The sequence below is a fragment of the Nelumbo nucifera genome, chromosome 1 (genome assembly GCF_055504915.1).
Source record: "Nelumbo nucifera cultivar China Antique chromosome 1, China Antique-T2T, whole genome shotgun sequence".
NCBI lineage: Eukaryota > Viridiplantae > Streptophyta > Magnoliopsida > Proteales > Nelumbonaceae > Nelumbo > Nelumbo nucifera.
The window spans coordinates 174,564,929-174,588,272 of NC_142649.1; the positions used below are offsets into that span (position 1 = coordinate 174,564,929).

Consider the following 23,344-nt stretch of genomic DNA (forward strand, 5'->3'; position numbering starts at 1 on the left):
GTAAAGAGAAGAATGAGGAGAGTTTGGGTGGTCTCTTGGACAAATCACCCATTCGGTTTTCCACAATAGGGTCTGCACGCAAGGGAAGGCGCAAGGGGAAGCAAGAGGTTCTTCCCGTGGACCGACCCGTGACGAGATCCTACACCCAGGCCCATAACAGCCTGAATTTCTGCATTAACTGAATCCCCTACTCTTATAGGGCCAGAAATAACTGCCCACGAAAAAGTTGATGAATTCATTTGAATGGTGAAAGTCTACTTCAAATCCAACAGGTACGCTACAGATTTCTAAATGGATGAGCTAGTACCTTTGAGTGGAATTTCTTTCCACATCATACAGCTAATACACAAAGGTGATCCTTTAGCTTTATAAAATGTGGATACAACTTTGTGGAGCCATATCTTGGAGTTTATGACAGGAAAAGAAGAGCCAAAACTATGAAGCCAAGGGCAGATTCCCAGTGTTGAACAAGTAAAATGATAATAGCTACAAGCAAATTAATTACTGGAATTAACAAATTCAACTTAAGTAAAAAATTTAAGAAAAGCATAAAACCTCATTGCTATGAGTTTTGACAAAATCCTAGCTAAGGGTGGCTACCAGATCATGATAGATGGATGTCGGCTGCTACATCAGAGATGTGAGTGATATCTTTGTTGATGAGGTTGAATTTTTCATTCCACCATAATTGAGTTCTGCTGAGTCAGTTTCCGTTGGGTCAATAGGGAAGGATGTTGGAAGATATTATTTATCTTGTTATTCTTCTTTATTAGCATAAGGGCCATGTTTTGTGCTTTGGTTGTGGCCCTATGCTGTTTTGCTGTATGATCCCTCTCCCTAGGTAGGTCCCGTCCTCTATCTCTCTATTCTTAATCAGTATAAAAATAACTTTATTCATCAAAAAAAAATCAGTATAAATAACTTCTTGGTTTTTAATGCTTACTTGATTAATAGATGCAAACAATAGGGCCTTTTAAGAATGGCAACAAGTCCAACTAAAAACAGCTCAGTAAAAGCTAGAAATGTAAGGTCAAGCAAGTTAGGAACTTGGGATTATTAGTTTTTGACATATTCCAACAGTACACAACTTCCATTTAGTAAAGTTTAAGTCCTCACAAACCTAAAACTAAGACTACATGAATAATGTTCCTCTCACAAGTTGTGAATCAAAGTTCAAATGTGAATTCATCATCATCTAAGCCATGTCCCAGCTACATGGCATTGGCTACATGACTCCAGTTCCAATATCAGTTACTGTTCAGTGCCATATTTTGTTGTTAAATTATGAGTCTTAAATTGTTTCTTACTACTTCAAGCCACACTCTTTTTGGTCTGTCCCATAGCTCTTCTAGACCCTTCAACTTGTAACAAATCAATTCTTCTTACTAGTGCTTGTATATGCTCTTCTCTGCACATGACCAAACCATCTCAGTGTACTTCCCTCTTTATCACCTATTGGAGCTACTCCCAGGTTCCTTCAAGTAAGTGAGTTTCTGACCCTATTCTTTCTGCCTTTCCCACTCGTCCATCACTTCAGCCACATTTATTTTATTGACAAAGTCCAACAGTGAATTGAATAAAATAAATCTCTGAGAAGATCTGCATTTCCATATTTGGAATTTAGAATATGATCAACTCTGAAATTTCTGGGGACAAAGCCTCATACAGAACCACAAGGTTCTAGATTCTTAGAAGGTTTTACCTAATTTTTTTCATCCAATTTTAGGTGTTCATTCAAACATCAAGTGCAATTGGTGCCTCAGTGTTTTAAAAGTGCAAGGTGCAAAAAGCGCAGGGGCCAATTTGCACCTGAGGCGCAAGGCGCAAGGCGAGGCGTGCGCATTTTTGAAGCAAGGCGCAAAAATTAAAAAAAAAAAAAACATTAAACATAATATTAATAAAAAATATAAACTTAAATTTTAAAATACATGTTTTAAAAAACCTATTATCTAAAATTAAAATACATAAACATAACATGTAAAGCATATCCAAATGAGAATTTAAAAATAAAATCAAACATATAAAACATTTTCAAGCATATAAAACCCACAATCTCTTTTTTTCCTCAATTGCATTACTTCAAGTAGCTAATGTGATGTAAAGCATATTACATTTCTGATTCTACGATTTGCCTTTATGCCACGCCCCTCGAGGCAAACCCAAACAAGTCCATGTTAGGGCCTCAAATTCTTAGTTCTCACACAAAAAATAATGATTTTATAATTTTAATTGATTTTTAAGAAAATATTTTATTAGGATGAATGAATGAACAACATTAGCAAATAGAATATATTTTATAATTTAGCAAAATTATAAAATCATTATTTTTTGTGTGAGAACTAAGAATTTAAGACCCTAACATGGATTGTTTGGGCTTGCCTTGAGGGGCGTGGCATGGGGGTCCGGGAGCGGAGCCCCCAGCCCAGCTACTAGGTTCAAAAAAAGCAAAAAAGCGCTAAATTTTCAAAAGGCGCATGCCTGGTCTGAGGCATAAGGCGCATCAGGCACACACCTAGGGTATACACCTCGCATGTGCGCCTAGGTGCGCCTCAGACGCACCTTTTAAATCACTGTGGTGCCTCAAAACAAAAAATTGAAGAATGGATCACACAGAAGTGTACCACAGCTACAGTACAGTGATAAAACCAACTATGGGAACTCAATCCATTATGTGGGAATGAATTGCTCATAACTCTTTCCATAAGAAAATAATCAAGTTTTCTTTTCATAACACAAACCAAATTATATCGTATTGTATTATATGATGCCACCATAATTCCCTTCAGTCCTTTTACCCTCCTAAAACACAAAAACGATTGCTAATTGCATAGATTAATCCTATCCAGCTATTATCATGATTATCTAAATCTTAAAAAAAAAAAAAAAAGTCCCCTCCCTCCCTCTCTCTCTCTCTTTATTAAAATGCGAAACAACTGTTGTGTTGTAACATGGAAGATTTGGGACAGAAAAGGGTATTCATATCACTACATTGGCATGAATACCATTAAATGATTTCTGTTAGATAATTTACAACCTGTTCGCATGAAACAACGTGCTGTCTGAATAAATTTAACAAGCCTATCAAGTCGGAGTGACATTCTCATGGAAAAGTGATCCAAAGATAATTCAATCAATCTAAGATCTCAGCTAATATAGTAGAAGAAATATGGAGTAACAAAAATTTACCCCGCCACGAACAGGCTTCCCGGCTTCACCAGTTCCTTTTGATTCCCCAGATTTCTCACTCTCCTCGGAATTAGATTCTACAGGCTTCTTTGGCGCTAGGTTTTCAGGATTAACAGTAGTACTGTTACATATATATCTTTGAACTATAGTGCACGGCTGCGTTCCATAACCTAGATAACTAACCTGTAAAATAAAGCGAAGTACTCAAAGTGGGAAGATATAAGAACGAATTCCATAACATTCTGTTTAACCAATAAATAAAGTTCAACTGAAAGATCGTTAAGAACATATAAGATGACAGACCGATGAGATGGCTGGGTTGGCTCTAAATTGGGGAATGTCCGGGACTCCATGGAAGCGTTGAATGTAGGGAGGCAATGCCTTAATTAGCTTGCAGTGGTGCTGATTGTAGAAGAGGAGACTGCGACGAATGAACCAACAATATTTGTTTCTCGAAATAGCCGACGCCATTGCTAGTACCAAGCTTCTGGTCAGACGGGGAAGGATTCGGAGTTTAACGAAGACGGCGAGTCTGAAAAGAAGAAATGAAGGTTGTAAATCCAGAGGCACCTTTGACCTGCGTCCAGTGCAGCTTAGGCCATGTTTGGGAGTAGGGATGTCAATGGGTTGGGTAAAATGGTAAACCCGTGTTAGGGTCACACACATTCGGCTTTAGGGTCGGATAGGAATCACAATGGGGCGAGTTCTGGGTGGGGATCATATTTTCCGTTCCTACTTAAATCCCCAAAATTTTTTTAAATGACAATATATTTTTGAAAAATAAATATAATAATACAATTATATATATATATATATATAATCGGGGTTGGGGCGAGGTGGACATCTCAATCCCCATCCCTGACCCTGACCTCGATCGAGGATTCCTATTAATTCCTATTCTCATTTCTGCCTCGCCAAAACAATACCAATCCCCAACCCCATCGGGCCGGGAAGTCAGGTCCTTGTCAGGGATGGGGAAATTGCCATCCCTAGGGTTGGGTTAGGGTTTTGATTGTTCATCCTGAGTTGGGTTCAATTCAGGTTGGGTATTGAGTGACCCAATGGGCTGGGTCATGATGCCCTTCATGTGTACAACATATTCTTGTAATTTTTAACTTCTAACTCTATAGCCTTAAAACTTAAGATTTATTTACATGTTAATTTTGGTTTTCTTTTTTTTAAAATAGGAAAAATAACACCTTAGAATCTATAAAAACAAGTTTCTAAATTAAATTAATGGATCTTGGGTCTTCAAGATGTATTAACAAAAGTACAATGTCGGGTGGAGTTGGTATCAGATTAGACCTTGTTGGGCTAGGGTTGAGATAAACCTGTGCCAAACCTGACCCATTGGCATTCCCTATTTGGGAGTGCTTTTAGGACGGGCTTTTTGTGTTCTAGAAGGAAAAAAATTCAGATTAGCTGAACCAATGATAACGCCTTACGCCAGTTGTAAAATACATAACCCCATAACAAGGGGTTATGAGTCTCTTGTATTTTATGATTGATGTGGAGTATTATAATTGGTTCCTAGCATGAACAACTATTGTGTTCAGTTAAACCTAACTCTTTAACAAAATAAAAGCTGAAGTGTTTGGCATAGTGGCATTGCATTTCCTTGCATTTTGGGTTGATAAATACAGATTTATTAAAATTATGTATTACCACATCGTATACAAGTGCCATTTCAACTAAAAAAGCTACTTGTGTGTGATAAAAGATCAAATTTGACAGTTTAAAACATTTCAAAATTGAAATTTTAGGTTGAAATAGAAATTTGTATTAATCAACTCAATTCACATGTAAATCAAGTATGGACGATCATTGGCTCAAAAGCCTCAAATGATGTTTGTCCCGGTGAGAGATAGTTCAATTCATAATTGGTGGATAAGAATCACTAAAAATCGTAGTGATAATGATGATCCATTATTTAAAGAGAAATTTATGGTTATTTTGCGAAAATAGAAATGAGAAAGTTTTCAATGTTCCCCATTCTAATCGATATACCTCTTAAATAAAATCTTGTTTGATGAGTGAGTAGGTTTTATTTGAACACTCATAATAAGGTTTGGGCTGCCTATTCGGTGGACTACCCCCCTATGAGGGTTCTATAAAAATTAACTTCGATGCCTCCTATGGGCTTGATGGTTTCTACTCGGTGGCATGTATTGCTAGCTTATTCTATTGGCATAACTTTTATTAACCTAGTTGAAGATTGGGTTGCTTGGAAAGCCCACAACATTGCTCTCCATTTTCACGGCAGGCCCATTATTATTGAAGGTGATTCAATGTTCGTCATCGACTGTCTTCTTCCGAAGGTAAACTTTTTTTGGTAATGAATTTCCTTGGAATTTAGTTTTTCATTTGTTTTTGTGATGAATGGGGTCATGTTGCCCCTCGTCTTGTGTAGCCTCCTTTCATTATGTCCTAAAAAAATAAAAATAAAAAAACGCTCTCACAAATTTGTATTCATCAACTACTAATGGCAATTCTATACTACTATACCAAAGACCCCCGAATGGATGTCTTGTTTTTTATCCATATATGTTTATGTGTTATTTTCCAATATGGAAAGATTACCCTTTTCGCCATTTTCTGCCATGAACATATTCTCTTCATATTCAGCAGCAGCATACCCATGGCTTGCATTTTCTTTTCTAATCATTATCATGCTTGCCAATAACCAAGAGTTTTTGTGAACATATTGCTATTTATAGGGGCGAGCATGGGTTAATTCGATTTGGTTCCAAGGCAAGACCAAGCAAAACCTAGAACCTACAAGTCCAAGTTTGGCATTATCAAGATTATATTGGTTCCAAGGTTGGATTTTGCCTAGGCGATTCCAAGGTCATTATAAGGTTTACCCATGGAACCTACTCTTTCTTTTATCACCTCTTGCCAAGAAAAGGGAAAACATTCTTTAAAAGCTTGATTTTCATCAATAATAATAATAATAATAAAATTCAAAACTTACATTAACTTTATTAATTAAATCCAGTAATTTAATTTGTAGATTATCATAATATATAATATATAATTCAAATTTTGTAATTATAATTTATATTTTGTAAATATTACTTTTTACTTTACTTATCATACACATTCAAGTATTAAATTGAAGAAATATTATCAAATTACTTAAGTCATTCAATGGTCAAGTGAGACCATGGCTATGGTAACCGAGTAATTGGGTTCAAATCTTCACACACTCAAAAGATTTTGGGATTTATTTCAAGACAAGTTCAATTCCATGGCAGGTTCCACCAAGGTCAATTCCCTAAGTCAGTTTGAGTAGGGTAAACCCATAGACCCTAGAACTGGCTTGGGTGGGCATTAATTCCAAGAATTTGAAACTAGACCCCTCTCCTGTAAAAGATTGGGTAGGGTCAGTTCAAGGCAGATTCCATTATGTTTCAAGTAGAACCTACCCATTTGTTTTCTCCCTCTCTAATCTTGCCAAAGTGCGTGGAGGTTTCTTAGTTATTTCATTAAAATCTTCTATGATCATGTTAATCTGGATCTTAGTTCTTGCTTTAGTAGAACAATATATTGCTGGAGATGATTAAGTATTTTTTTCCTTTTATATCTTCTGAGATACGAATTAATTTCTCCTCTTGTTTGAGAGTTTACTTAGTCTCAACTTGTGCAAAAAGGGAAGCTTCCATTTCTTCACAAATTTCCTGGTTTTTCACTAAGGCAGCTTCTAGGTATATGTTTGGCATCGATGTTGCAGATATAGCACCGTTTTCATGGTGCTGCTGATGTGTGGGTTGGAAGCACCGTTTTCTAAGAAAACGGTGTCTTTTTTTTTTGGAAATGTTGCTGCCAGGTAGGACATTTCCTAGAGCAACAACAACGTTTTCTATTTGGTACCAATGCTCCAGGAAACATTTTCAGCATTGGTACCTATTATCTAGTGCCACGTCATGTCCCTATCACTGCCACCTCATGTCCTTGTTGGCAGCAACGAGCTGCAGCTCCAGGAAACGCCAAATTTGGCGTTGCTCCAAGCCACGCCTTCCCAATTTCTAAGGCAGGGCTTGGAGCACCGTTTTTATAAAAAAGCGATTCCAAACAAATAGACATTTCCTAAAGCACCATTTTTTTTGACGTGGTGCTAATGTGTCACCATTTTCTGGAGCAACGACATGGATGCCAAACAGACGCTAGATGATTGACAAACAAACTTCTACTTGTCCAATTGAAATTCAATCTAGTTCTTATTTATGTTTACAATTTAATTCTTATTGCTAATGTTTCTGTCATCTCTCGTTCTTCTTTGATCTCATCATTGACTTTTCTTCACCCATGTTTGGAAATACTTATTGAAATAAACACTTATTTGAGGCCAGATCCAAGTCAATAAATACACATTGGCATTTGGTAAGTCAGCCCATTTTGGATAAGCAACCAAGAAGGTGCTCACTCCAATCCAAATGTCCAATGTTTAGATGGTGTTTGGTGTTGTTGGAGTTTCATGGAAATCGAATTTTCCTTTCCTCCTTCACTTCTGTTTTTTGGAAACGTTTTCATCCTATGGTTCCCTTGTTTTCTATGTTGAAAACACCCAAGCACACATGTCCCAAACCCTGATGCAATATTGGTTTGTAAATACAACTGTATATTACATGAACTAGATGCTCATCCAACGCCCTAGATTAACCTCTTAGGACCTAGCAGTCAAAAAATCCTGAAAAAGAGATCCAATGGTCCAAATTTATCTATACCCTTACCTCCATGTTAACCGATGTAATATCATTAGTCTAACCTTTAAAAAAATGTAATATTGATCTAACGGTCCAAATTTATCCACCATTTTCTACACGTTAATATGACAAATCTCACGTTTAAAAACATATGATGCTGGAAAGGCATTGATACTAGAAAGGTTTTGACCAATCATAACCCTATGAATTTTGATGAAAACCTATTTGATTAGTTATCACTTTTATGATCCCGGTTGGATGGTTATAAGTTTTTCAAATATCATATCTCTCCAGTTGATTGGTGTTGTAAAAAAATAATAAATAAAGAGGCAGAATGGAACTTATCGGTAATCGCTTTTCAAACCAAAGTTGCAGTAGTGTGAAGTTGTTGCAGGAACTTGAAACTAGGAATTGCAAGAAGATGGAGGGCTGAGTCGTGCCACTTGGTCACTTTCCTTAAAACCGTATTTGCCCCCTATGGTGTAGCCGGGTGATCGCAAACCGATCACCAAGATAAAACAGCCCGCAGGCCACTGGTAGACGTGCACTCGCTTATCAGACTTTCGTGAACCACACAAGATTGATGCTCAAATTTCTCAGAGAAAACAAGAATGTCGAAAATGGTGTGTGTGTGTGTAAACTGGGTCGATCAACACTCTTCTTATAGAGTGCTCTCAGACCCGAATGGACACAGATGTGTCCTTTTAGATAGGAGCCTCTTCAGAACAGTACACCTATTCGAAGAGGCACAAGAAGGAAGAAGAGACACGAAAAAAAGAAAACAATTTTATTTAAAAAATTAAATTTGAATTTGAAGAGACATGCTTTAAAATTGACAAGGTGTAATTTGGATAAAACAAAATGATTCAATGCATCGTGTGTACACATGTGCACGTGCACCCCCAACCCCCCCTCACATGCATGAAATATCTATAGTCCTGTCCTGTCCTCCTAAGGGTCCCTACCCATAAAGGGAGCAAAACTACAAATATACTCAACTCTCACTCCTTTCCCAAGCAATGTGAGACAAGGAATCGTTCAAGGGAGGAAAGGACAAAAAACAAGATAGGGATGTGAGAGATTCTTGTAAATTTGAATCTCCCTCCAACAATCCCCCACAAGATTCAAAATTACAAGAAGATTGAACAATCTAAGCATTGCAGTGAGATAAGTATTCATGGTGATGTCTTTTGGACTTTAATCAACATTTAGGTATGACAGGCTATGTTAAAGAGTACGGGTGGAGTCAGACTCCTTCAACCTTTCCTCTTTATCGTAACTAGCTAACCGGCCAACTAACTTAACTCACCAGTTCTTAAGTGGTTCTTTTGTTTTGGAACATTTCGGCCTTGTTCCCCTCTTGAAATCATAAGTGTTTTTGAGAGTCGGCCCCAGATTTCTCTAAAAAATGACCACACTTCACACTCACTTAGGTCAGTTATTAGTGTGCACTACTCACACTATTCCTAACTGATTAAGAGTCTCATGCTCAACCTCCTCAATATGCAGTGAGCACTATCTTACCTCAACATTTGAAATGGGACACAAATGATAGTGCTTTCCTAAGTCATGTAGCGACTCGTTTTTACCCATTCAACCTAATTCCAGCAATCTCCTTTCACATAGGTTGGGTCTCCATTACTAATGACTTTGTAACAAGCTTCAGCCCCATTCCTACCGATGCCTCATAAACCACCTTAGAAGTTTATGGTTTGGTTAACGAATCTGCAAGGTTCTTTTTAGACCTTACAAAGTCTAGAGCAATTGTATCTTCGCTGAGGTATTGTCTTACTAGGTTATGCCTTAAGCAGATGTGCCTTCTTTTATCGTTGTACGTCTGGTTGTTGGCTTTGGCTATTATGGCTTGGTTATCACAATAGAGAGATATGGGCGGAACCGGCCGCGGCCAAAGTGGTATATCTGCCAGCAAGCTCCTTAGCCACTCTGCCTCAGACCCTGCCAATTCTAGTGCAATGAATTCGACCTCCATTGTTGAACATGTATTGCATGACTGCTTTACTGATTTCCATGATACTGCTCCTCCACCTAGAGTAAACACATATCCACTGGTGGAAGCACTATCATTTGAATTTGAAATCCAATTCGTATTAGTAAAGCCTTTTAAAATAGGAGGAAAACCTGAATAATGTAAACCAAAGTTTATGGTTTCTTTTAAATATTTCAATAATCTTACTAAAGCTTCCCAATGTTCATTTTCGAGATTATAAGTATGTTGACTTAATTTTCCCATAGCTATAGCTATGTCTGGTCTTGTACAGTTCATTAAGTAGGATACAGATCCAATTATACTTACATACTCCTTTTGTGAAACAAGTTCTTCTACATGTTTCTTTAAATGAATACTACAGTCAAGAGGTGTTTCAATCAGTTTACAATCATAGTGTTTAAATTTTTTAAGAATACTCTCTACATAATGTGATTGGGAGAGAATAAAGTTTCCTTGTTCTTTATGGATTTTAATCCCTAAGATTATATTAACCTCACCCAAGTCCTTGGTATCAAATTTGGACATTAAAAATTGTTTTGTTTCTTTTACTACCTCTAGACTAGTTCCCAGCATATCATCAACATATAGACAGATCATGACTCCTGTATTATTTTCAAATTTTCTATAGACACATCTATCAGAATCTTTTCTGCTATATCCATTAGTTACTAACACATTATCAAAATTTTCATGCCATTGTTTGGGAGCTTGTTTTAAGTCATACAGAGACTTAATTAGTTTACATACTTTATTTTCTTGTCCCGGCATTATGAAGCCTTCAGGTTGCCTAAAGTAAATTTTCTTCATCTAAATCCCCATTTAAGAAAGTTGTTTTCACATCCATTTGGTGAACTACCAATTTGTAAATGGATGCTATAGCAAACAAAACCCTAATTGTTGTTAATCTTACAACCAAGGAGTAGGTGTCAAAGAAGTCTACATCTTTCTTTTGTCTGAACCCCTTAGCGACTAACTTGGCTTTGAATTTATCTATTGTGCCATCTAGTTTTAGTTTTTTCTTAAAAATCCACTTACAATCTAGTGCCTTAGTTCCAGGTGGGAGATCTACAAGTTCCCAAGTGTGATTAGTGACCAATGAGTCTATTTCACTTTTTATGGCTTCTTTCCAAAATACTGCATCAGGTGAAGTTATAGCTTCCTGATTGGTTACTAGGTCCTTGCCCACCAGAAATGTGAACATTCCGTCACCCAAATTTGTTTCTCTTCTTTGTCTTTTACTTTTCCTTAAGTCTGGGTCTTACCTAAGTGAAGTACTAGTTTCTTAAGCATTCACTAGTTCTTGGTTTCTAACTTGGTTTTGGGAAGGTTCCCTATTTAATGTTTCTTTTTTCCAAGGGAAGATGTGCTCAAAGAACTTTGCATATCGGGACTCGATTATTGTATTATTTTCAAACACATTTTCAATTGTTTTAATTACAAAGAACCAATAAGCCACACTGTTTTGTGCATAGCCAATGAACACACAGTCATAGGTTTTCAATCCGAATTTCTTTCTTTTAGGTTCAGGTATTCCAACCTTTGCTAAGCAGTCCCAAACTTTTAGATAGTTCAAACTAGGTTTTCTGTTATGCCAAAGTTCAAAGGGAATATGTCATTTCTTTTTAGGTGGTATTCTATTATATAAGTGATAAAGCCGTTAGGATTGCTTACCCCCACAAATTCAAAGGTGCACCTGAACTAATTAGCATTGCATTCATCATTTCTTTTAGTGTTCTTTTAAGTCTTTCTGCAATTCCATTAGATTCAGGTTGATAGGGAGATGTGGTTGCATGTATGATTCCATTTTCTTCAAAGATTTTTCTAATGGTTTGTCCATCATACTCAGTTTTTCTATCTGTTCTAAGTCTTTTTATTTTTTTTTCTAACTAATTTTCTACTTCAGTTTTGTAGTTTATGAAAGCTCGATCAGCCTCATCTTTTGATCTAATTAAAACTACTTTTGCATATCTAGAGAAGTCATCTATAAAGGTTATATAGTATATTTTTCCTTTTCTAGCTTCATGACATTTAAGGTCTCCTAAATCACTGTATATAAGTTGTAACAATTCAGTTTCTCTTTGTACACTTTTATGAGGTTTCTTAGTAAATTTTGCTTCTACACATACTTAGCATTTTTCATTTGTAAAGTTAATAGGAACATTCAAAACTCATGATTTATATAAACGTTTTAAATAAGAAGTACTACGATGTCCTAGTCTAGCATGCCAAATATCAAAAGATTCAACAATATAAGCAGAAGAAGCAATTTTATTTTTAATAATATCATAGATGTTCAATATAAATAATCCACCAGCATTGTACCATTTTCCAATAAATACATTATTTTTAGCTAATACGGCCTTGTCTACTTCAAATGTGAATTTCAGTCATACTTTGTTGAGGAGTGCTCCTGATACCAAGTTCCGTTGGATCTCTGACACATGTAGTACATCATTTAGCATTAGGATTTTTCCTGAAGTCAGTTTCAGGAGCACCTTTCTTTTGCTGATGACCTTCGAAGTTTGTGAGTTTCCCATGAAGACTTGCTCTCCTTCAAACAGAGTTGTATACTCATAGAAGGAATTGCTGATAAGCCGCACTGGTGCATGGTAGCACCAGTGTCCAGTACCCACTACTTCGACTTATCAACTAAGTTTACCTCAGTTACCACTGCTGCGATAACATCCTTAGTCAAATTGACTTTCGGTTTCCTAGAGTCCTTTCGATACCGGCAATCATTCTTGTAATGTCTAGGTTTTTCACATACATAGTAGTTTCCTTTCTTTTGTTGTTTCTTGAATTTCTAATCATTTTTCACATTCAAGTTTTTTTTTTTGAATTTTGTAGTCTTTTCCTCCACCAAATTGGTTTTGGAAAATTGGTCATCATCTTTCTTTCTATTCTTTTCTTCAATCTTAATTCGGACCACTGCTTGATCCAAAGTAGTGTCCTTCCTTTTGTGCTTCATATTGGTCTTGAAATCATTCCATGTATGTGGTAATTTATCTATGAGAGAACCAATAATGAATTCATCTGGTAGTACCATGCCTTTCTTTGCTAGTTCCCCCACAAGAACCTGGAACTCATCTATTTGAGCAGACACATCAATGTCTTCTTTCATGGTGAAGTGTAGGAAGTTGGCAATGACATATTTCTTGTTTCTAGCATTTTCTAGAACATACTTAGTGTCTAATGCATTCCAGATTTCATAGGCACAATTATAGGAAGAATAAACATTGTACAGTTCATTGGACAAACAGTTTAGGATATGGTTGGTGCAGAGGTGGTCGGCTGTAGTCCAATGTTCTGCAACAACAGAATGAGCTGGTTCCTCCATATTTAATGAGTTCAGTTCAGTCAAAGCGAAAGCTATCCTTAACTGTTCTAAGACAAACAATAAGCATTGTCTCCAACGCTTGTAGTTAGTTCCATTGAAGGGTTCAATTTTGGAGAAATCACGAACTGTTGACAATATCTGGTTCCTCATGAAGGGGTTAGCAGAGATAGGCTCCATAAATACGGTTTTAAGAATGTTGTAAAAATAGTAAATAGAGAGCAGATGGAACTTATCGGTAATTGCGCTCCAAACCGAAGTTGCAGTGGTGTGAAGTTGTAGGAACTCGAAACTAGGAATTGCAAGAAGATGGAGGGCTGAGTCGTGCCACTTGGTCACTCTCCTTAAAACCGTATTTGCCCCCTATGGTGCAGCCGGGTGATTGCAAACCGATCGCCAAGATAAAACTGTCCACAGGGCACTAGTAGACATGCACTCACTTACCAGACTTCCGCGAATCACACAAGATTGATGCTCAGATTTCTCAGAGAAAACAAAAATGTCGAAAATGGTGTGTGTGTAGACTGGGTCGGCCAACACTCTTCTTATAGAGTGTTCTTAGACCTAAATTGACACAGATGTGTCCTTTAGCCTCTTCAGAATAGTGCACCTGTTCAAAGAGGCACAATGAGGAAGAAGAGACACGAAAAAAAGAAAACTTATTTAAAAAATTAAATTTAAATTTGAAGAGACACGTTTTAAAATTGAAAAGGTATAATTCGGATAAAAAAATGATTCAGTGCATTGCGCGACACGTGCACCCCCAGTGCATCATATACTCTTGTGGCTCATACTCATCATATGCCAAATGCCTCTTGCATGATGCAATCTCAGGTTTTTATCAATTTATTTGTAATCTATCCTATGCCCAATGCATCATATCTCCTTTTTATCTAATATTAGGGGTGGCTATGAGCCAAGTTTCTCATGATTCAAGCTTGGTTTGGTTTAAATCAAGTTTCGAGCCGAGCTTGAGCCCGATATATATAGGCTTATTTACTAATCGAGCCTGATATAATAAATAAATATTTTTTATTATACATACATACATACATATAATATTTTTATTATACATAATAATATTTTTTATATATAATATTTTTATTTTTTATGTATAATTTTTATAATTATTTTTTATATGTATAATAATAAATAATTTTCATAATTCTTAATTTTTTGTATGTAAAATAAAAAAAAATATTTTTATATTATAATTTTTATTTTTTAGAAAAATTGGCTTGGAGTCGAGCTTGAGCTCAAACTTGTGAGCTTCTGAACCGAGCTGAGCTCGAATAGCAAAGTATTCGACTCGACTCAGCTCAAAGCCACCCCTATCTAATATGAAAGAGAAATTTTGATAAGGAATTTGTTTCTTTTGGTTGTGTTAGTGATGTAAAGAGACCGTAACTTGTATAGTTGTACGGCAAAATGAGATTTCAAAATATTATTCATGTTGATGTTGCCTCCTACTACTCAGATATTGCAAACCAAGAATAATGGACATTGCTTAAATTGACTTCCATTGCAGTTAACTGGAGAGGAAAAAAATGAACATAGCAAGAGGAGAAATGAGAGGTCAAACATCATACTTCTCTAATTATTGCAAAAGAAATTTCCTTAGACTGTGGTTTGTTTGCGATGTAAAAGTCTATTGATGGAGTTTTATACCGAATAATTTAAAATCTTTGAATTGTTGAGCTTTGAAAAATTTGATTGTCGATGTAATATTACATCAATTTTATTGATATAGATCAATGTAAAACTCTACTATAAATGAGGTTTTACATCGATTTACAATGTAAAACTCCACTCCATCTAAATGCCAATAAATCTAAACCGGGAGTGAAGTTTTATTACATTGATCTTGATTTACATTGCAAACAAATGTCAACAAAATTGAACTAGTGGTGGACTTTTACATCGATGAGATTTAATAAAAGAAAAATTTTGGGGCATTAGGGACTTAATTTATTTATTTATTTTTATTTGTTTGGGATCACCACTCACCAAGGTTTTTAAAATCAAAATGGACAACGAACAGGTCAGGGGTTCGATTCTCGGGTCAAACGATCCAACCATTCGAACCGAACAAATAACCCATTTTGGCAAAAAATAAAAAATAAAAAACAACATAACCGTTGATCGGATCAGCAGTTTGCTAACTAAATCAATAGTTTTTGACGAAATAACGGTTCTAGGGTAAAACGGAACCAACCACCCGACCAGTTCTCAATTTTTCTGATCTGACTGTTTGGTTCGGTCCAATTTTGAAACCATGCCACTCACCATACAAGATACGAATTGGGATCTTTTTGCCAACAAACACATTCCAACCCTCTACCAACATGATCTAACATCACACATCTCACCATGAGATTGGGACCCACCAAGAAGTGAGACCTTCCATGTATGAGATGTATGGTGTGAGATCATATTGGTAGAGGGTTGGAATGTGTTTTGTTGGTAGGTGATCCGGACTTGCACAATCCACCTGAACAAAGCCTACAAGTGCCATGTCCAACAAACATGTAGGATCCACATATGCATATTGTTGGGGGTAATGGCATGATTGTTGCAGGTATTGCCATCTTCGTGATATCAAATGCATGGCTGTTGCATGGGAATTTTGGTGAAAAATAGACCCAACCAAACATCTAAAGTGTTGAGTTCAAAACACGGATGTGATCCTTAAGGCCCCATTCGTTTACCACCGATAAATAAGTTTGGAAAAGTTGGTCAATGGGTATTTTTTTTTTCCATTGTCCAACCTCACAATGTTCTTTTTGCATTTACTAATGGGCCCCACGATAAAATAAACTCCACTTCCCTGGGTAAAACTTACCCATCTCCCAGGTGGGTAAACAACTTTCCCACCTAGGGAAAATTTTATAAAGTATAATGTAACAACTTTGCCCATTTTATACTAGGTTTTTATGGGTAAAAATGTCATTTTGTTACTAATATGAGAATCCTGGAAATCAAAAGAACATGGATAAATGCACTTGCCTGTGTAAATGTTACCCAAAAAAGTTACAAAGATACAAGTGAATGAGGCCTAAGTGTCACTATTTTCTTTTAAAAACAACAACATACCAAACAAGCTCTTCAGGTCCATTTAGTTGCTCAGAATAGACACTTGGAATTGGACCAGGAATGGGGCAGGGATCATATTCCCTATCCCCAACCCCGATTATGAAATAAATCCCCGTCCCCAACCTCAATACTCACCAGAGATAAAAGTTGTCTTCCATTCCCATTTCCCGATAAAGACAGGTTCCCCACAAGGACCCAAAATCCGGAATTTTTTTAATTAACGTATTTTAAAAAATAAATTTATTTAAATAAAAGAAAATTTTAAAATATAAATAATATTTTAAATATTATTTAATATTTAATTGGGTTGGACATGGTAGGGACTTCATTCTCATTCCCAACTCCATCAGATCTCCCACGAGGATGGAAAAAATTGTCATAACAATTCAGATCTCCTACCCCACATAATACTGCAACTTTATATACCATAAATAGTAACGTGCAAATACAGGGGAACATTATAGTGAGACCTGGGTAGTAGATCCGAGCTGCCTCCTGTTCCAGAGTTTCTCTTTTAACTCCATGGGGCTAGAGTAGCCAATCCCCCAAACCCGTAACCCCCAACCCAGGTGCAGGTTGGGATTTGATCGCAAGTCTCCATCCACTACAATCAGCCGGAAACCTTACCAACCATCCAATTGGCAATTGCCCATTCCAAAGGTTTTCAAAAAAGTAAAGTAATTCTAGAAAAAAAAAACCCTAATGCACCTAACCTTGATATTAATAAAATAATAAAATATTAGTAAAATGATAACAAACAATAATATATTAATAAAATAAATAAATAATCTTAAAAATGGAAAATTGTGCAAAGGATTACTCCACATTTCCAAGTGGTTGACAAAGGTCCAATGAGAGGACCTGTTGGAGGGCTCATCGTGCAATTTTTATCACATGCCCGAAGCAGTATACTTCATAATTTATATACAAACTCATTCCAACCCGAGTTGCACGCCTAATTTATTTCTTTAGTCTGTGCTAGTTATAGTTAAACCTGTCACTGTGTCGGGTTTGGTTTGGGGCAGGATGTATCAGTTCCGAACCGATTATTCCACAAAATAGACCCGGAACCCGAACCAATTATTAACTAGGACAATCAAGCTAACCTTTAATTTGTGTAAATAAATGTGGCCATGATTTGTTGCTTCAATTTGGTTTTAACCTACTAGTGAAAACATGAGTTAGATAAATGTCACTGTGAAATAATCCAAGGCAATTTGGTTTAGCCTACAATTTCTTCGTATCAGTAATGCACCATTTTGAAGTATTACAAGAGAATCAATATACATTTTAAACGTTAAACAAGTTCTAGAAGTATAAAGATGCATCAGAAAGAAGCATGCAGCTTGTAACTGAAGACTTGGTACAGGTTAGTTTTAGCAACTTCAATGGCACTTGATGAACTCAAATAGATTTTGTACTTTTTTGTTTTTTGGCTGTCAACGGTATTATGCTCCATGATTCAGATTTCACAGTTGGTATATGATACTTCATACTATCTGTTGGTTACAAACTATGAGATTCTGCAAATTTCCTTCTTATTTTGGACATAAAGCATTTTCTTCTGTAAAACTAAGAAGGTTCATATTATTTTCTTTTTTGCAGGGTTAATGGATGAGATATGAAGAACTACAAAAAATAATAAGCAGAATGATCATATACTGACACATAAATGCATATAATAGATTAAATCTAATAACAACTCTTTATACAAACAAGATAACTTTTTTTTTCTTGAATTCCAACTCCCAACTATTTTCCTTATGCCCCTACTACTGGAGATCATGACAACATATATGGCTCTTGGTTACATAATGATAAACATATAAAAATGTTTCAGTCACTCGATTAAAGTCGGCAATCAAGGCAAAATAGCCTAATCTCTAACAAGTAATAACAAAGTTGGAGAAGAAATGTTACCACCAACTGTTTGGTTTCCCCAGAGAGCAGAGATGTTGTTTGGAATTAGCAGGTTGAAGCGGCCTGGAACTTTTGGTGTTAAGTACACCATTCAAAAGCATTTCTTGTTATCATACTATGGCACTCTGGACTGTTGCGTCTCTACATGCTGAATGCAGTGACTCATTCAATTCCTTATGGTCTCTATGCTTTCATTATTAGTTGCTGCATAAAGATCTGGAAGGTCAGCACTTATGGAGAACCTCATCCATCTCTTCTTCTCAACATACTTGAGACCAGGATGCAGAAGAAACCCAATAAGCACAGCAAGAAGGCTTATACCCATGATCTTAAGAGAAGCAATAGCTAAAACCACACAGATCAATATGGTTGGAGGAACACACATTAAAATGGCTCCAATTGTTCCAACAGGTATCTTAAATGGCCGTGAAGCTGTTGGGTTTTGTATCCTCAACTTAACAAATGAGATGAATTCTAAAATCATTCCAAAACAATACAAAAAGTTCTCTGCAGCTACAATCTCTTCAAAGCTCAACCATGACAGTAAAATCACACCAGAGGCAGAGAACAAGATTCCAACCAGAGGGGTTCCATAACGAGACCTATTGCCAAAGAACTCAGGAAGCATCCCTCGTTCGGCCATCCCTAGAAGCTGGAAAGAATCACTGCTCATCTCTGCCACAAACATCCCCATGTTTGCCAATGCAGCAGCCCCCTGGATCCATGTTCTCAACCAAACCCCACCTAACATTTTCCCAATATCCGAGAAGTAGCCATCGCTCCACATATCACGATTGAGTGGAGTAGCTCCAGTTCCAATTAGAAGAGGGAAAAAGTACCCAAAAACGACCAATATGAGAGCATAAAAGAGAGCCTTGGGGAGGGTTCTCTTTGGGTTGTCAACTTCTCCTGCAAGAGTACTAACTGAATCCCAGTAGTTCAAATTCCAAAACAGAGTATTCAAGTATAAACGCCAATCCACTTTGTGCAGGTTTACCACTAACCATCTTGAGGGCTCCAATTTTGGGATTGCAATGAATCCCATAACAACAAAAGGGATAAGTGAAGAAACCCCCAAGAACACAGCCGTCCAGCCTACTATTGTTAACCCCCTGTAGTTCATATAAGTGAGGACCAGAGTCAGGGCCAGCACCGCGAGAACCCTAGGCCAACCCCCACCTAAAACTGGGATAGCTGACTTCACATAGTCCAGAAACAGAACTGGGTATAAAGCATTGTCAATAACCCCACTTAGCCATTTCATCCAACCTTGCTGAAAACCCCAAAAGGGTCCCAGTGCTGATGAAACCCAAACCACATAGCCCCCATTCTCTGGAAACATGGTACCCATTTCTGCAGTTATTAGGGCTTCAGGAACACTCCAAATGAAGGGGAATACCAGAAACCCAAGTAAGGCCAGAAGAGGCCCAGCCGCACCAACACTGTCTTCAGCACCGAACGGCCCCCCAGATACCTCATAGAAGATGAGGAATATGAGAGGTATTACCGAAACTTTCTTGAACTTTTCCAACCTAGGAGGAGCTTCCTCACCAATGTTCACATACGCTTCACCATTTAACTCACCCGTTGGAACAGACTCCCGCCGGTTTGCTGTGCTCCTCAATTTCTGCATGCAATATCAAATTATGATCACCATAAATTGTGGGGTTTTCCCAATTTGCAAAACCATCTACAATTAGATAATTCGTGCAATGAAGGTCTCCACTGTTATACAAATTACAAGTCAAATTAGTCCTTTTCCTTCTTTTGGAACTACCAAATGAGAGAAAAGCTCGCATTTTATTCAACTACATTCTCCCCATACCTTCCTGCACGCGAGATCAAGTTTTAATGCAAGAAGGTTTCTTTAGCAGATTTGCAGAGAAGATGTCACACCAGATTGCAGTAAAAGTTTCCCAATTTTAAACCGAAACAAATATTTCTTTTGGGGTTGTAAGGTAAGACAAAATCTGGGTTACATAGCTTAATATATATTCCGACATAATCTTTCCCTCTGATACATTAAGAAAAGCAACAAAGTAAATTTAACAGCAAAGAACATCGTTAATGAAGAAGAATCGACTAACCATTGGTAGCACAGGGATGCATACTTAGCCATGCAAGTTCACCATCATCATTACGAAACCTTTCCTACAAGGAAATTCAGTGATTGGGGGGGGGGGGTATTCGAACTTCAGCTCTAGCGACGAACTGGAGCCCAGGAAGAAGGAAAGATAAAAGCTCTTTCATTCATTAAATATAGAAGAGAGAGAGAGATGGGGAGGGGGGGGCGTAGTGGGATGGTGGGGAGGAAATTGGTAATATTTCTTTTGGTAAATATAGGGAAAAAAAACCATCAATAGGACCACCTGTCCGCGCCACAATCTGTCATTGCAGAGAGGTTGACTTTAAAATGCGCCATTGGCGTACGCATAATATGACCACATCCAAGAGATCGGTTATTCGTCGGTAGATCCTTGAATTCCAATCTAAGGGTCCCTAACCATTAGATTGGAAAGCCACCGAAAGTAGAAGTGCCGTTTGGGTCATCATAGCCACTCCTTCCAAGTTCCAAGTTGTTTGAATTTTGAAGCAAGAACAGAAGAAATTTCATAGCACAAGCAAACTTTTACCTCTGTCTCCTTTCTCCAGAAGAAAATTTTTTGAAAAAAAAAATCCAGAAAGAGGGTTTATCTCCTGAAGGTTTATATTCTTTCACTTCGACGCATTTCCCACACCCAAACGATACCTTACGTAATCGGAGACCGATTGTCCTCCGACGCCAGGGATCTGCCGGTCTGCCCAACTTGCAGAATCCCAATTAAACTAGCGTGCAATCGTTCAAAGCAAAATCAACCTTTTAGATGGTGCAGAGGAATCAGAGATTTTGATGATTTTCTGATTCTGTTAGCATGATATTATAGGTTAAGGGTGTTAAAACCAGTATTTTTGTTTCACAAGTGGCGCAAGTCAGAACTGAGAGAACTATCCAGTGACATACCTCCTCGGAGCCAGCCACTGACGACGACACGCTGTTCTGATTGGCTCCGGAGGCGGCAGCAGGCGGTGGATTTTGAACGGTTACGTTGCCGCCGACACGTTGATCCGGTGGAGATTGGTGACTCAACATTTCTGCAGACACGTGCATCTTCAAGTACACACTGTGCTGGTGAGTGTTGACTGCTATCCGTCGGCACTCCGGATGCCGGACATATGATAGATTTACGAACAGTGCAGAACCACAGATGGAGATTTTATAATAGAATATCAATTAAAAAATCAGTAGTTTCGCTTTTCACGGTGGATGGTAATTCCACGCGAAACGCACTGGTAGAGGAGGTTTTCTCAAGAGACAAGAGTGCTACCAGTTTGGCTTAACTTCTCCGTGGAATCTTTTGGTAAAATTTATAATTTTAGATTCTTTTGAAGATTTTGTTTTGGATTGAAGATTCCTGATAAGAGATTTTATAATCGTATCAAACAGTATTTCCTAGCTTTGATTGTTGGCCTCATTGAAGCATTTTTTCGAACAGTAGGGGTGGATTGGCGGGTAAGCAGGGCAGTAGGTGGCTTAGCATCTGGGTAGGGGTGGGGTGGCCTAGCATGGTGGCATCATTTTGTTGCAACCCAAATTCAAAACACATACAAAGTACTCAGTTTTCCAAGATTTGATTGCTAGCCTCATTGAGGTATTTTTTCAAACAGTGGGATGTGCTGTAGAGTAAGCAAGGCAGGGGTGGCCTAGCATGTGGGCCGGGTGGGGCTAGGTGTGCCCAGGGGGAGGGGGCCTTTTGCTTATGCTGGAGAAGGGGATGTGAGGGCCAAGCTATGCAACCTAGCATATGGAGGAGTTGGTGTGTTGAACTGGTGGCAACTATCTCTATTTTCCAATCCAAATCAATTTGTAGACATTATTCATTATTAATAGGATAGAAAATGGCAAAATGGTAAAAAAAAAAAAATAGGCCGTATAACCTCATACTTAACTGTCATTAATGTTTTTTAAATAGAATGTAGAAGTCCTTTTGCAAAACTCAAGGTATATTTAAGTTTGTTAACCAAAACCCAGGGCATGTTTAAATTTATTTTAAAAACTACGGAAAAGTATGGACAGGCCTAATGCAGATTTCTGAATTCCATTGTAGAGATATAAATATTCAAAATGTCAAAAGTCCCCACTCTATACACTAATGCCTGCCTATGAGTTAGCATCAATTCCGAGCTGGCACCTACCCCAATTGTACTTTGGGCATAGAAATTCTGACCCTGGGCTGAACCATCATTAGCCTTTCCACCAATCACCAAATTACGAAAAATAATACAAATTAATGCATTTGAGAAATAATAGAAATTAATAAAGTGAATAAAAATTATTCATAAAATTAGTTTTAATATTAAAAATAATTGGTATACAATTTAAGTTAATTTTATTAATTTAAAATATATTTATGTTCTATTTAAAAGTAAAATATTAATGCAAAATTAGTATTTTAATTAATGATTTGATTAGTTTTTTAAATATAATATTAAAATCCTATCAGTTATCCCAATGCATCCTTGTAGATTTCTGTATGGATTCAATATTCAGATGAAATAGTAAAGGTTTCTTTTTGATAAATATAAATTTAAGGTTTATATTTTAAGATGAAGGCCGAAGAGAGACGTTCATGTCAATGAAATGAAATAATAATTTAAGAAATGATTCTTGCTATTTTTTATAAATATAATAATTATTATATTTTTGATAAATATAACAATTTTCATATTTTAAGAAACTTGTTTTTCCATATCAATGAAATGATTCTTGTTATTTTAGTTGGTTTTGTTTGGAAAAAATGAAGGTATTTTTGAGTTAATTAGGGCTTAAGAGAAAAGGATGAGGAAAAGATAAAAAAAGAAAAGTTTATATAGGTATTTTAGTAATTTAATGCATTCCATACGGTTAGGGGTATTTGTCACAAACTGAAAGTTCAGGGGATCTTTGTCGCAAATGAAAGTTTAGGGGTGTAATTGTCATTGACCTCACAGTAAGGGGGTCTTTGTAGTTTATCCTTTTCTTTAAATGAACTTCTTGAAAAAACTACTTTTGGAAAAAGC

The 23,344-nt window shown here is 36.9% G+C and overlaps 2 protein-coding genes across 3 annotated transcripts in view; both read right to left on the reverse strand.

The window, feature by feature from the left end:
* The window catches only part of LOC104596351 (cytochrome c oxidase assembly factor HCC1), a 39,551-nt gene extending 35,684 nt beyond the window's left edge, over nucleotides 1-3,867 (reverse strand). The window contains exons 1-2 of the mRNA XM_088895328.1: nucleotides 3,490-3,867; nucleotides 3,187-3,369 (exon numbers count right to left, since the gene is read on the reverse strand). Coding sequence (XP_088751454.1) covers nucleotides 3,187-3,369; nucleotides 3,490-3,852 — 546 coding nt within the window. The 5' untranslated portion in view covers nucleotides 3,853-3,867. The remainder of the gene's footprint in view (nucleotides 1-3,186; nucleotides 3,370-3,489) is intronic.
* Nucleotides 3,868-17,989: 14,122 nt separating this feature from the next.
* On the reverse strand, nucleotides 17,990-21,871 carry LOC104596350 (putative polyamine transporter At1g31830). 2 transcript variants are annotated; one of them, XM_010257447.3, is made up of 2 exons: nucleotides 21,249-21,871; nucleotides 17,990-19,874 (listed from the first exon to the last, which is right to left on the reverse strand). In XM_010257447.3, the coding sequence occupies exons 1-2, from the start codon at nucleotides 21,393-21,395 to the stop codon at nucleotides 18,414-18,416; spliced, it is 1,608 nt and encodes a 535-aa protein (XP_010255749.2). In that variant the 5' UTR covers nucleotides 21,396-21,871; the 3' UTR covers nucleotides 17,990-18,413. The 2 variants fall into 2 exon arrangements, with proteins under 2 accessions (XP_010255749.2, XP_010255748.1); XM_010257446.3 differs by lacking the exon at nucleotides 21,249-21,871 and adding an exon at nucleotides 20,335-20,559.
* Between the last annotated feature and the right edge of the window lie 1,473 nt (nucleotides 21,872-23,344).